The sequence below is a fragment of the Manacus candei genome, unplaced genomic scaffold (genome assembly GCF_025592945.1).
Source record: "Manacus candei isolate 608988 ecotype Guabito, Panama unplaced genomic scaffold, ASM2559294v1 h1tg000037l, whole genome shotgun sequence".
NCBI lineage: Eukaryota > Metazoa > Chordata > Aves > Passeriformes > Pipridae > Manacus > Manacus candei.
The window spans coordinates 3,464,198-3,478,131 of record NW_026138085.1 but is presented as its reverse complement, the minus strand read 5'-3'; the positions used below and the strand labels follow the sequence as shown (position 1 = coordinate 3,478,131).

The following is a 13,934-nucleotide window of genomic DNA, read 5'->3' as shown; positions in this document are numbered from 1 at the left end:
CTTTGTGACCTGTAGGCAAATGGAAAAGGTTCATTTCATGGTCAGGTTATTGTTTAGGCAGTGTCCTTCAGAATGCCTTTTTTCAGTGTGATCTAGATAGAGAGAATTGCTTTGGCAATTAACCAGATTTTTTCATATGGGATTGCACTTCAACCTTGAGATGAAGGCAATTTTCTATTCAACAGCTCATTTCCTGTAGCTCTCAACCTCTTTCTAGGAAAATGAATGATGTGACCTGCTGGGGGAGGAAACTTCAGGCTTTAGCAGCAGAATCACTTTACAATATTGATAGCAGCAACATCTTGTCTTTACTTCTTCTGCTATTTCAATCTCAGTAGGGAAATCTGATTTTGGATCAGCATTGAAAACTTTTTGTCTACTTAACTTTGATACTTTTGGGTTTGATATATTTGGTGAAAATCACCAGAAATAGAATGTTCACAAAGGACAGGGAAGAAGCAGCAATAGTTGTTTTGTGTTCCATGTGATCAAAATCTATACTCTGAAGTGATCTTTGAAGCTCTCACAGACTTTTTGAAGAGTGCATTTCCTTTATCAAAGAAAAAGAGATTTTTTCATGTTACCAGCTCTGCTCTGCTGTTTTGCTTCACATCCTTTGGCAAGTGGGAACTTGTGAACCATCAGACTCTTGTGTTCAAACACTGTTTTACTCAGCTACTGCCTGGCTGCTGGTTCTGCAGGTAGCAAGGATGTTGTTAAAAACATTGCTTTATGTTAAGGACTTTATTTATATGAATAGACAATCATTGTTGGGCATCTCAGTGAGATATTATGTTTGATTTTAAATTTCCTCTACAGCAAACAACTTTTGGATATAGATGGCATTGTTTTGACTGAATCATGTCTGAAATTAACTTTGTAGCTTGAGATTGTGCTTCAAGCACCTGTAAAATACAGTTAAATCAGAACTGCAATTAAGTCATTGATGAAAGTCGGGGTGAAATCAGTGGCTTTTTGTTTCTGTTTTAGTTAAAACCTGTTCCCTTTTCCCTCTTTGCAGCTTTGACATGTACAATCTGACAGTCCTTCAAAAGGAGACTTTGCCTCTAATCTGACATACCTCCTATGGCTTAATGCTTACTGTATCAGAACAAGTTCTTATTTATAGTGCTTACACAATGAAATGGAATGGTAAATGCTTTCTCTTGGAATCTAAAGTAAAATCTTGGTTGAGACTGTAAGTGCAAGAGAGATGAAGAACCTTCTCCTGTTCTGTGCACCGAGTCAGTAACTGGCAGCAATTGCATTTTAAGCTGTTTAGCAAACAAGCAAACAAGCCTGGAAGCCTTTTAGAATTGTACAGAATTTTTTAAAGCATTTGCCCGACTTATGGCAGATCTTAAAACTTTAGCAAAAGAGAATTTCCAAGGAATGTAGTCAGGGAAAACCTGCATGTTCTTTTAGGGCCAGTTACCTTAAGATCTTCTGCAAACACTTTTCAGTCAGATCGATGCATGATTATGAATTATGATTTTAAAAAAAATCATTATCCTTTTACATGTGCCTTTATTTGTACATATGTCAGAGAGGGAATGTGAAGTCATAGAACTGGGTGCACCAGGGAGTGAACACACTGTCTGTATAGAGTTATAGAGTCTGGTCTGTATGGAGTTATTTTCCTCTGTGGCAGCCCACACAGTGCTGTGTTTTAGACTTGTGACTGAAACAGTGTTGATGATGGAGCAATTAAAGTTTAAATTACTGCTGAGCAGCGTCAAGGCTTTCTCTGTTTCTCCCTCTGCCCCCTGTAGGGAGGAGGGTAGAGCTGGGCAAGAGTTTGGGAGAGGACACAGCTGGGAGAGCTGAAATGAATACACTGAAGAGGTGTCTCAAGTACAGGTTGTATAATACTGCAGTTCCAAAGGAGCCATTCAGGTACTCCTTGTGTGCCCCATCCAAACAAAAGAGCATTCCAGCGGGATCTGAAGTGCATGCTTGACTCTGAGACAATGGAATTGCTCTTGCTTTTGTCCCAGCCCTGTTAGAATCTTACACAGAAGATGAAAGCTAAACCAAACAGTAGCTGTTACCCTGCACACGTATTTTTTACGAAGAGTGAAATTTGATTTGGTTTGGATTTTCTATTAAATGTGCCACCCACCCCAACAATGAGCTCTGGGAGAACACTCCCCACTGCTGACACGTGTGAGCTCTGATTGTTCCCTGCCTGGGTCACCCAGCAAATCCTTTTCACCAGGGAAGACAAGCACGCGTATTTGAAGGCCATACTTCATTAAATGGAATAGCACAATTCCTGTTTTCCAAGGGAGCATTTATATACGGTACAAGTTGTTAATTAACTTCTGCAAAAAAAGTTATGTTTATTCAAACGAGCTGAAGCCAATTGATGGTAGGTTTCCCCAAGTCATCCTTCTGAAGAGAAATATGATCCAAGAAAGCAGATATTGCAGTGGTTTTTTAGACTTTGCTCTGAAGCTAGAAACTGGAAGATAAAAGCTGAAATCCTCTGTATAGACAACGTGTGAAAACACTTTTTGTTAATTTAGGAATGTCAGTATTAAATGCCTAATTGTTTCTTAGATTTTCAAGAAGAAAGGGAGTCTCAGTTTCATAAAGGAACCATTTTAATTCATTTGCTAATGTTTCTCTGAAAATTCAAAGGTCTAGCAGAAAATAACCTTTCCATGCTTGAGCATATCTAATAGTCTTGCAGGAGAGGTGTGTTATGTGCTGTGTGTGAATTCAGAGTAGAGCTCCTCTTTAATAATGGAGTCACGGCTAAATGTTCAAACCCATTATGTGATGGCCTGAACTGTTACTAATAATGGTGTAGCACATACTGAAATGTGCAAGTGAAGTTAAATTATATGGCCCCTGATCTCTGAATTTAAAAAAAAAAAAGGAAACTAATGAACTAATTAATTCCCTGTGCAAAGCACTGCTACAGAGTTTGTAAGTTTTGTCTGTTGAGATATATATATATTAATTATAGTGGTAAATAATATTGTAAGAACAACAACAACAAATGTGTCTGCTGTGCAGCCACTGTCAGGTGAAGTCTTGTTACAAATCTGGGACTGTACCAGAGAAACTGAAACTTTAAGGAAGAAAACACCAATCACAAATTATTCTGCGAATACTTTGTTCATTTATCGAATATAATGACTTCTGAAATGCTGTGACAGCAGAGAAATCATTTAAGCTTTTGTGTGTTACAGTCAGAGGACACAACAGGACTAAATGCAATAGTAAATAAACTGCCAGATGTGAGGAAGGTCCCTGTTGCAAAGTGTTAACCCTGATCCAGGTTAATCAGAACAGGAGAGAAAAGGGAGAAAACATTGGATGTCTCAGAGGAAAAAGAGTCAGAAGCAGTTTCTCCTGGGGTGTTATTGGACCTCAGACACCTAAACCATTAAGAACTCCCCATGGCTTCTGTGACTGTGGTGTTCTTTCCAAACTGTACCTGACATTAAATAGGTGCCTTGTTGGTACAAGCTAATTAGCTTTTTCTGTTAGAAATTTTAGACTTTTTCTTTCTTTGTTGCAATCTGGTTTCCCCAGCTGCCTAGTGATCAGAGTAAGGGCAGTAAAACTGGTGAAGGTAAGGTTATTCCCATTTGCTCAGTGTTTTAAAATAAATAATCTAAAGTCCTTCAGGCAACAAGAGCAGTACTTGGGCAGTGGGGCTGAAGAGCTGACCCTGATCAGCTCGTGCCCTCCTAGAGCTGCAGTTACATGAAGATGACTTTATTCTTTAAAACTATACCCTTTATGACTGCAGGAATATTCCTGAGCTCCTGACTGCCCTGAGGGCGCTGACAATTTGCTTTAATTAACTGTTACCAGGGTGTTGCTGCTGAGTTACAGACTATTCACTTATTGGGGAACACGAGTCCCCTGAGTGAGGGATGGGAAGTGACTGCTGGAAACAAAAAGCAGTTGTGGGGTAGATGAGGCTGAAATTGGACTGTGCCCCTTGGAATGAGAATTCCACTGAAATAGCTGCAACTAAGGAGCAGTGTGAGCAAGAAGAATTAGTGCTGCTCTTGCAATAGGGTTGTTATGTCATACAACTTGAACTGGCAACATGGAAATATTTGGTTTCTTCTTACTTTTGAAAGAGAGGTGGTTTTAATACCAAAACTCTGTTGTGTGTTTTTTTTTTTTTCATTTACAGGCTTCAACTTATCACCATATTCAAGAAATAATGGTGCAGTTGTTACGCACAGTGAACAGAACTGTTATTACAATGGGGCGAGATCCCTTAATTGTGAGTAATATTTTAATGTGTTTCCAATGCTTTGAAGCTCATTTTATAGTTATCCTGAAAAAAAAAAAAAGTAAATATAGCATTTTTGGAGTCCTTGTTTCTGAATTTTTTTTTTGATTTCAAAGAAAAGGTCTCAAGCTTTGCTCTTTTTTCACTCAGCTGTGCCACTGTAGTGTCTTTTGAAGTGTAGTTGTGAGATTTGTATGTTCTTTAAAAGAACAAATGATAAATCTGAAGTTAATTGATATTTGCAAAAAGAAGAATGTCTTACGAATCTACATAAAGGGCACACTTGAATACATTGAGAACAGCGTTTCCACTAACCCAAAGTGGATTTGTCTGAGTAAAACTTAAAAAAAAAAACCAAACCAAACCATAAAGCTGTTCAAAATAATTTATATAAATAATTGGCAGATGGAAAAAATCCCTGGAGATGTGCTGGCACAGAGCACACACCTGAGACTTTCTGGGGGACATTCCATGGTTTAAGAGTTACATTCAAGGACAGATCCTTCAATTTATTTTGATTTAAATGCACATCTCCTGAGCACTCCTCTAGATTTAGACTATTTGTGGGAAGGTAAGAGAGCTGTTTCCATCAGGAATTCTGGAGCTTGCCCTTCAGACTGTGCTGATGGGAAGATGTATATTAATGGTTTGTCTTTAAGAATTTCCACTATTCTGCAAAATCCACGAGCATCGGCTTGATTGCTTTGACCACGAGGTACATTAGATGTCTTTTGAACTGTGCTGTGTTTCCTTGGTTATTTCTGTTGGAAAACCAAAATACCAGTTTTAGGTCATTGCCAGCCAGAGCATGAGTCTCCTAACGATTAGTCTCCTAATAACTGAGTTCTTCAAAGGAAATATTTGCCAGTGGTTGCTTCAAACTCCCTGCTGGTCCATCTGCAAGTCACAGAATTTTGTCAGCTGTTTGTCAGGACTTGGTCTGTTGTTGTTTGTGTGGAACCCTCGGGCATTTATCCATGGTCACAACAGCAAATGGTCTGGAATGAAGACCAGTGAACCCTTCAGTTCCCAACAGTGTTTGCAAAGGTTTTCTGTATCACTGGAAAGTGTCATGGATGATTTAATCAATCTATTAAGGAGGGTTTCTGGGTCCCATAAACACCACGGGAAGAAGCAGAACAGAGCTGAAGTGATCCTGCATAAAAGATCCTTCTCATTAGGAAACCATTAGGAAACAAGCTGCTTGCAGTAAATTGAAATGGCTTGGAAAATCTGTTTCTTTTTTGTTTTTTTTTGCCCTCTCATCTACTGTAACTTCTTCAGCTGCTTTAACCTAAAAAGAACAAATTCAATGTGACTTTTGAAATGCAGTTTTCTGAATGCTAATTATGCTCACAAGCACCTATGCATGTGTGTTTATCGGGCATTTTAAAGGTTTTTCACAGCAGAATTCCAATAAGCTACTGAGTTTCCTACAGCTGAGGCAACACCTCTCGACAGAGAAGCCTTTCACATGTGAAGAAATTGTTTGTAATGAACAAAATAGTCTTTTTCATTCAGAAAGAACTGGCAAAATAAGTTATTTTTTTCATGCTCTGCGTACTGGCTTTAGTTCTCTGGGTTAATTTTCAGGTTTGCTTTAAAACATTTTTAGAGGGTCAAACTTGCTGAAAGCCTGAATGGTTAATTTTTTAAAAATTAAGTAAATAGTCGGGAATTATGTCCTGCAGAATGTTTAGATGAACTCAAGTTGCTGAATGTATCATGAACTTGGCAGGTACAGGTGGGACATGTGGAATAGCTACAGTCAGAATATGTAGCTGATGTTATACAGGTATGAGAGATCTCAAATGGGAACAAATCTGTTATTTCCAGGAGAACACAAGGTTACTCTTTAGCTTCTTAAATCTGTCACTACCTTTGTGAATACTGCAAGTATTTTTATTATCTTCTGCAGTGTGATTTTCTACAATTTGAAAACAGTGTGAAAAGCAATGCTAATATTATGTTATACTGATAAAAACAATGGTGATAATATACAAGACCTGCAATTCCTTGCACGTTTAAACACCTTGCACTGGATAGATTACTGGATTTTATTCACCTGAGGTTGCTTTTACTTTTTTTGGCAGGGGTAAGCAGGTTAATTTTCATATTCAGGTGTCCTTTTCACAATCTTCTCTCTTGTTGGCAGAGAAGGCATTAAAAGGATTTTGGGTTCCAGTTGCCTTGATCTCTTCTTGCTGCCAGTGCCAGTTGGAGGCAAAGGGAAGGGGCTGCCTGTGCTGTGTTCGTGTAATTACTGGGCTCAGAAGTAAATAATCCCTTCAGGAGAAGGTGGTGGTGGTGGTGGAAAAGTAATTTGGCTCTTTGCAGCTGCTGCAGGGAAGACTTACTTAAGTGCCACTCTTGCCTTCACTGTGCTGCTTTAGAATTTGAAGGTTTTAGCAGCTGCTTGGTTGTTTTCACACTTAAAAATCCATAAAACCTTGACTGTTTCTAGCTGTAGAAGTGCTTCTAAACTTGTGAAAAGGGACGAGTTTGCTGTCTGAATATGGCTATTCAAGCTTTATCTTGAACATCTTACAAAATTTAGACTTTTAGTTGAAGGTCATTGTGATGCAGTGAAGTCCTGCAGGAATTATGGAAGTAAAACATAAAAGCACGGAGAACACAATACTTGTTTTCAGGCTTGGCTTGATTAGGTAAACAGAAATATCATAAATCCTTTAGTACTTCTAAACTTCATTCTTCTCGCAGTTTCAGTTCAGCACGATGAAATAAGTGTAGCTATGCCACACAGAGAGGTTTTTAAACAATATTTATATACACTGTTGTGCACATGAAGACTTTGCCAAAAAGAAAACTGTGTGCTCTGTTAAGCAAAGCTACCCTAGAGCTTTCTCTGTGGGGAAATAATGACCAGGGGAACTCTTTGGAGAGCTGCTGTGGCTGGAGAACCCCATATATTCAAATATACTCATGGCCTAGCTAAAAGCTACAGATGTTTTGTTCAGTATTTCAATTTAAATCCTTGCTCTACCTGGAAAAGCTGCAGAATGATTCCATAAATGCCTGCTAGTTTTCCATTCATTTTTCTTTTTACAAAGAACAGCTGTTCACCTCCTTTGTAACCTAAACCTTTTTTATTATTAATTGACTCCTGAAACCTAATAAAACATCTCGTTTTATTGCAAAAGATAACATCACATAAAAGGACCTAAATATATACAAAACATTCATTAGAGAATAAATTTCCCTAGGAAGATGGTTTGTATCTAAGCTGGCAGGACTACTAAGTATTGTGGCTTTTTTCAAAAGAGCTGTAGTGCCAAAAACTGTCAGAAGCCCTACATGAACTGTTGTTATATGAGAGAGAAATCAGTATTTTATCCACACATTCTTAATTTTTAAAGCAAGTTAGGTTGACTCCATAAAACAACACTTTCAAATACAGTAATTTTGGAATATACCATGTTCTGTGCACTGTTTTATAAATAGCATGTTTTAGTTGTCATTTAAATACATATTTTGCAGAAGGCCCACAATATGTTTTAGTCAAGTGCTGTCAGGTAGCTGTGGTTTGTTTCTCGTTGACTTGTGGGTTTTTTGGGGGGTATTTCTTGATTTTTGCTTAATAATGTATTTGTATTCCTGAAATTTCTGTCCTATTCTGGGAGGTGGTTTTAGGGATTACACTGTCATTTTGTAAATCACAGAAGTTTTTCGTAGCCACTTCTCTTATCTTTCAACATCTCCCAGTTTCTATTGCTTTTCCAATCTTGACATCATAAATTGCCTGACGTGTCTCTGGTAATTTTTTATTTCTTATGAGAATTGATAATTAATTCCCAAACTATTTTAAAAATATTGAACAATAAGAGAGAAAACAATTCTTACACATCACATTTTTATACAGCCAAGATTCTCCAATTAAGTGTTACAAAGCTCTTAAATTTTAGCTATTTTGTTGCTAGGATATACAAATTCCTATGTTAAATCTAAACAAACCAGCAACCAAGAATTACCTTTGTGCTGATGGATCTTGGCTGATGCATCCATGACACCCCCCCACTGTTACCTTTTGCTGTGACAAATAGTCTTTTGTTCCAATGTTCCCTTTAAAGTTTTCTGGAGAAAGCCTTTTGTGTGTGACAGACTGGGGATAATAACTCCTGGCATTTAGTAGGTGTGGTTTGATTGTGAAAACACGATGCTTTTTCTTTGGTAGGGATAATTTACTTCTGCAGCACTTTTGCTTTATTTTCAGTGAAATTATTGTGGGATTCCACGAAATGCCTGTTAGTTTTCAATTAATTTTTCTTTTTCCAAAGAACAGCTGTTTGCTTCCTTTGTAATTTAAATGTTGTTTGTTATTAATTGACTCCTGAAACCTCATAAAAACATCTCACGGTAATCAGAGCCTCAAGAAAAGGAATGAGGGAGCTCTGTCTGTGTTTTAGATAACCCCTGAGTTTAGATCTGACATATATTTCAGAATTTGACTCTGGCTGCTCCTGCTGACAAAAAAAAAACCCCAAAAAATCTCCCTTGTTGTTCTGAAATCTTGAAATAGAGAACTCCAGGACAACCTTCCTGAAGGAGAGTGCTTTAGCAGCACTGGAATTTCGTGTTCCCTCCCAAGGAAAACAGATGCCTTGGAGGGGGTGAGTTTGAGAGCTGAAGGCAGAGAGACAAATGACTGTTCTCCTGTGGCAGCAGCAGGAGCTCAGGGGCCAATTCCCGGATCCCTGCAGTGCTTCCCTCCTACTGTGGGTGCAGATGGCAAAAAAGGGAATTTTCATATCCCTGTGGGGCTAATCCAGACTTTCCCGAGGGAGAGGGAACTGAAAAACAATCGGTTTGAGAATCTGGAAGACAGAAGCTAATTTTGACTGAGAGATTAAGGATTAAAAATCGCCCGCAGTTCTGAAGTCCATCAGACATTAAATTATAAATCCTGTGAGCATTTATATCAGTGTAGTTCAGTTTTTCAGGCTGTAAGAAAGACTCAGAGCCTTATTTGCAGCTTCCTTTGGTGGCACTTTCTTAAACCAAAGTGAATCTCTCTGTTCCTGCAGAGTTTTCCTGACCCCAGGACTTGGTTGGTGCTCTGTGGTGAACCTGAGTGCTGGGCTTTGTTTAAATCGAATCATCTGGATCCTTTCAAGATACAGTGAAGGCATCACATGCATTATGTGTGCAAACCCAAAGTCAAATAGTTTAAAAGGAGGATTTTTTGGGCTTATTAACTAAAACAAAGACAAAAAGATTGCATTCATGTAATAAATTATTAAAAATCAGTTCATTGCAGAAAAAAACTTCTGGTTTTACTACTGTTGCACCTGTTGGTACTGCTTATTGTTATACCTTTACCACAGAGAATATTAGTCTTAAAATACTATTTTAATACACAAGAATAACTTAGACACTAATAAATCCTTCATTATATCAGTTATAGAGTACTTGAGTGTAATATAGTGATGTGTTCTGATGCAATAATTTAATTCTTACCTTTGTTGTACCCACAGCCTATTACTGAAGAGCTTTTCTGTCTCACTAAATCCATTTTTTTGCTGGTAAAAATTAATTTCCTTCTGAAAAGCCTCTACAATAATGATAATTTTGTGCTTGTCATTTATGTACTCGCTGAACTTAACATGGAATTGTTTTTTAGAAGTGTCAGTCCCCTCAAATTTTGATAAATTAAGCCGTGACATATTGCATACTTTCTTCTAAAAGACTAGTTCTATTAAAAAAAAATAAATTAGTTCTTCCAGACAAAATTCTTCTGTGCAAAATTGGTTTTAATGTGTTTTTCAAATGTGTAATTAACCCTAAGTATTCAAGGAACAGAGAAGTGTACAAAAAATGTACAGACATTTTAAATTAACATTGCACAATTAATACAGTATGACTTAGAAAAATAGGATGCAGGGGTTAATCTATTGGAATACCCTGAACCAGGGTCACTAAGAAAAGGTCTGCAGTACATTCCACTAAACTTGCTTTGGGAAACCTTTTCCCCTTTGCCCCCCGTATGAAAGGTGGCCACGTTCTCATGAGTAAAATAATAGTATAATCAGCCCAAAATTAGGTTCCATTGGCATTCCCTGTGCTGGCTGGTAAATCCATTGTTTTTGGAGGAAAGAAGTCACTGTACTGACACTTGATAAAATCTTTTCAGCATATGTAATTGTTTGTGTGACACGGATAAGTTCATTAAATATTCTTGTATCGACTTACACCTTAAGGCCAAAAAAACCCCACAGCTTGGGATATTTTAATATAGTGATACAGTCTTAAAAGGACAGACTGGGCAGGTGCTTTAGTAAGACAGGAGCCAAAATAGTCATTCCTCTTTATCCAGCAATTGTGTGATGACATCTGAGGGACTGTGTCCAGTTTTAGGCTTCCAGGTAGAGGAAAGACATCAAATTACTGGAGGCAGAGAGCCAAGCTGCCTGTGGGCTGCAGCAGGAGCGTGGGAAGAGAGGCAGTGAAAATTGGGTTTGTTCAGTCTTTAAGAGGTGAAGACTTAGGAGAGAGGTCTCATTCTCCATCTTATTCTCCATCCTGTTCTTCCTGAAGGTGCTTTTGGACAGGGCGAGGTGTGACGGGCTCCAGGCTCACACTGGATGTTGGGAATAAAAACTGGAGCAGCCCCTCCCAAGGACTTTGGGATTCTTGTCTTTGCAGAGACTCAATACTCAAATTCACTTAACCTGACCTTGCTTGAGTAGAGGGTTAAACCAGGGTTACCACGAGCTTCTCTTGGTTTATGATTCCGAAGTTCTTTCCAGAGGAATCTCTTGAGTGGCTGAAACTTCTGAATGGGGGCTTTTTATAACGAACAAACAAAAGGGCAGAGTGAAACTTAAACCAAAATTCCTTTTTTGTTGTTGTTCAATATTAGAGGAATGACAGCAAGAAAAATATTTCAGTGGGGACGTGAAATAATGATGATTATCTCCTTTGAGGGGAGACTTTTATGAGCAGCATAGGTTTCCCTGAATTTGTTCTTGGTGGTGTGGTTTCTTCAAAGATCAATGAAGTTCTTCTGTTTTAGTCCAAGTTTTTTATAAAGAGGAAATGAAGGCTGTGTGACATGCTTACCTTCATCTACCATGTTGGGTTTTTTTAAAGTAGAGGTTTGAACCTTGCTATTTTTGGAAAGTTGAAAAAAAAGGTCTTTAGAAAGCATATGAAAGTGTCCTTGGAAAAAAAAATGAGAGAGCTTCCTTTTGAAAGAAACAATTTCTCTTTTGAAAATAGTATCTTCATGCACCTTTATTCAGTGAGATGATTTAACTAAATTCAATTATTTTGATTTTTCAGATACCCTAATTAAACATTCTTTACCTTTGTGGTTTTGTAATAGCACATTTCAGGCCTGTGCTCCCGAGCTCTTTCTGTTCTGATGTCTTGAAATATAAAAGGAGGCATAAGGAAGTCAAATCCACCAGAAGCATTTTCTTTTCATCTTTTTTGTTTTCCTCCTTAACTCCTTTTTCTCTGCAGCTGGAGGATCAGGTGGCGGCTTCTGAGGTGAAGCTGAAGCTGGATCTTGCTCTGCATTATCCAGTGTTTTCAAAATCTGGTGAAATCTTCCTTCTTGTTGTCTGAAGTCATATTCTACACTATGGAAAAATGAAGAGATTTAAGCTAGTAAGTGAGAAATTCCCTCTTTAAAAAACACCTGGAAAGGATGTTTATCTCATCAGAATAACTTGGCATTATTCAATAACAAAACATGATGAAAACACAAGGGTGTGTTGGTTTCTGCTTTGACAATAAATTCATTTACTAATTTTTTTTAAGGGAAACCTTTTGCTTTATATGACTTAACAGCTCCAGCATTTTGCTTGAAACAATGGGAGAAAAATTAAGGGAGAAAAAATGAAAATGGACCAGAATGACCTTTCAATGTATTTTATTCAAAGGTCAGGTTTTGATACCATAGTCTAACAGTCACATGCTTGGAATTAATTAAAACCTCTCACATACTTAACTCTGTTAAATGTGAATGTCCCCCACTAGGAGACAGACTAGGAGCAAAAATCTATGAAAGTGAGCCAATATGTAAGTCTTTGAGATAAGTGGTGTTAGTTAACAGGAAAGTAGAACTCATTTTCTCCACTGAAACCCCTAATTATTATTAATGTCAAATGAGAGCCAGGATGTTAATTAGATAACAGCAGATGAGTGCATAGAAATCAATGTAAGGTTAAAAGTGTCAGTGTGGACAGTGATTAAGCAGGACTGTATTTTCTTTATTTCAAGCATCTTTTCTGGCCAGGAGAGTGGGTCATATCAGCTGTGTCTGCTGGGGAGGTTTTAGGAGGCAGGGGGAGAGTAGAAAGGTGGTGTTTTTCATAATCCAAGCACAATCTCAGGATTTTTTGGGACGTTCCTTCAGGCCCTGAATTGATTTTGGCACTGATTAGAAGAAACCTGTGAAGTTAGTAAATATGTGTGTTTTAAACACTATTTTTGTGAGTATTTTTATGTATATAGAAATCCATAAAAATTGTTAAATAATACTTCAAGCTTAACTAGAAGCTCATTTGCTTATAATTCATGTGTTTGGGGGTTTTTAATGAAATAATACAACTCAGCTGGTAAAAAGAAAGCAGTAGGATTATTCTGATTTAGAAAAGCTGGAGAAGGATCTCTGAACAAGAAGCAAGACATAATAAATATAAAAGAGGTAGAAGAAAGTGATATAAAATCGGTGTCTCTGGCATTTTATCAGCTTATTGCTAAAGCTGCAACTTAATACTTTTCAGTAGTCAAGAATACTAAATGTTGGGTTTCTGGCACGTGTGAAGGTGGCATCTGCTCCTAGTCCTATTTTCTGCCTTTCTTCAGAGTTTTTAATTTCATGTTGGAGAGATCATCTCCACAGGCAAGAGGTCAATTCAGTCCTCATTTAATACTGTCCATGAGATGCCCAGATAACTGTTTTTGTTTGCTGCTTGCATTTGTTTATTATTAACAACCATTTGTGTTACATGATCTAGATTGAAAATCCCGAGTCTGGAATCCCTGCTGGGGAGTTAATAAAGCCAAATATACCCTCACTGTTAGGCAGAAAAGCTCTTTATTACTTTCCTGATCGGTGTAATCCACACTGGGATTTATATGAGATTAGTGCATTGTTTGACTCAGGGTCTGCTTAAACTGTGTGTGATAAAGATGGTTCAGTGACAGCAACCCCACATCCTGCATCACTGATGAGCTGGGTTCTTTAGGAGCAGGAAAACTGGGAGCCAGATAAGGCATTTGATTCTATAATTAATGAAAACAGTGATGCTGTGTTGGGGGAAAAATAGTTGCACGGACCTTTAGGCTACATAAAATATAAAAAAATTACATGGGTTTGTCTAGAGCAAACACTGATAATTTCTTTTAGAGTATTGTCTAAATTCAAATGTTAGTCACTCAGAATACTTTTTTCAAAACCTCATCTTGTGGAACATTTCTGTAAAGTGAAAACCGTTGTTCCCTTGCTGTCTCCTCAAAACTAGAAACTTTTTAGAAAACCAGTGTTCTGTACATGTTCTACTAATCATTGCCCTGCAAAGCCTTCAGGCACCATTATCATTACAAACTACCCAGGAAATCAAAAAGGCACATCAGTGTTTTCTTATTTTCTCTGTCCCTTTCTTTGGATAATTGTGCCATTTGTTCAGGACCTTCCCTGCAC

The 13,934-nt window shown here is 37.7% G+C and overlaps 2 protein-coding genes across 3 annotated transcripts in view; one reads left to right on the top strand and one right to left on the bottom strand.

The window, feature by feature from the left end:
* The window catches only part of DOCK2 (dedicator of cytokinesis 2), a 165,264-nt gene that overhangs the window by 61,903 nt on the left and 89,427 nt on the right, over nucleotides 1-13,934 (top strand). The window contains exon 27 of the mRNA XM_051793680.1: nucleotides 4,163-4,255. Within this exon, the coding sequence (XP_051649640.1) occupies nucleotides 4,163-4,255 (93 nt within the window). The remainder of the gene's footprint in view (nucleotides 1-4,162; nucleotides 4,256-13,934) is intronic.
* INSYN2B (inhibitory synaptic factor family member 2B) overlaps nucleotides 9,975-13,934 on the bottom strand; it is a 30,560-nt gene continuing 26,600 nt past the window's right edge. The window contains exon 5 of one of the 2 annotated variants that reach the window (XM_051793717.1): nucleotides 9,975-11,865. In XM_051793717.1, the coding sequence (XP_051649677.1) occupies nucleotides 11,679-11,865 (187 nt within the window). In that variant the 3' untranslated portion in view covers nucleotides 9,975-11,678. The remainder of the gene's footprint in view (nucleotides 11,866-13,934) is intronic. The other variant, XM_051793718.1, reaches the window with a different exon arrangement.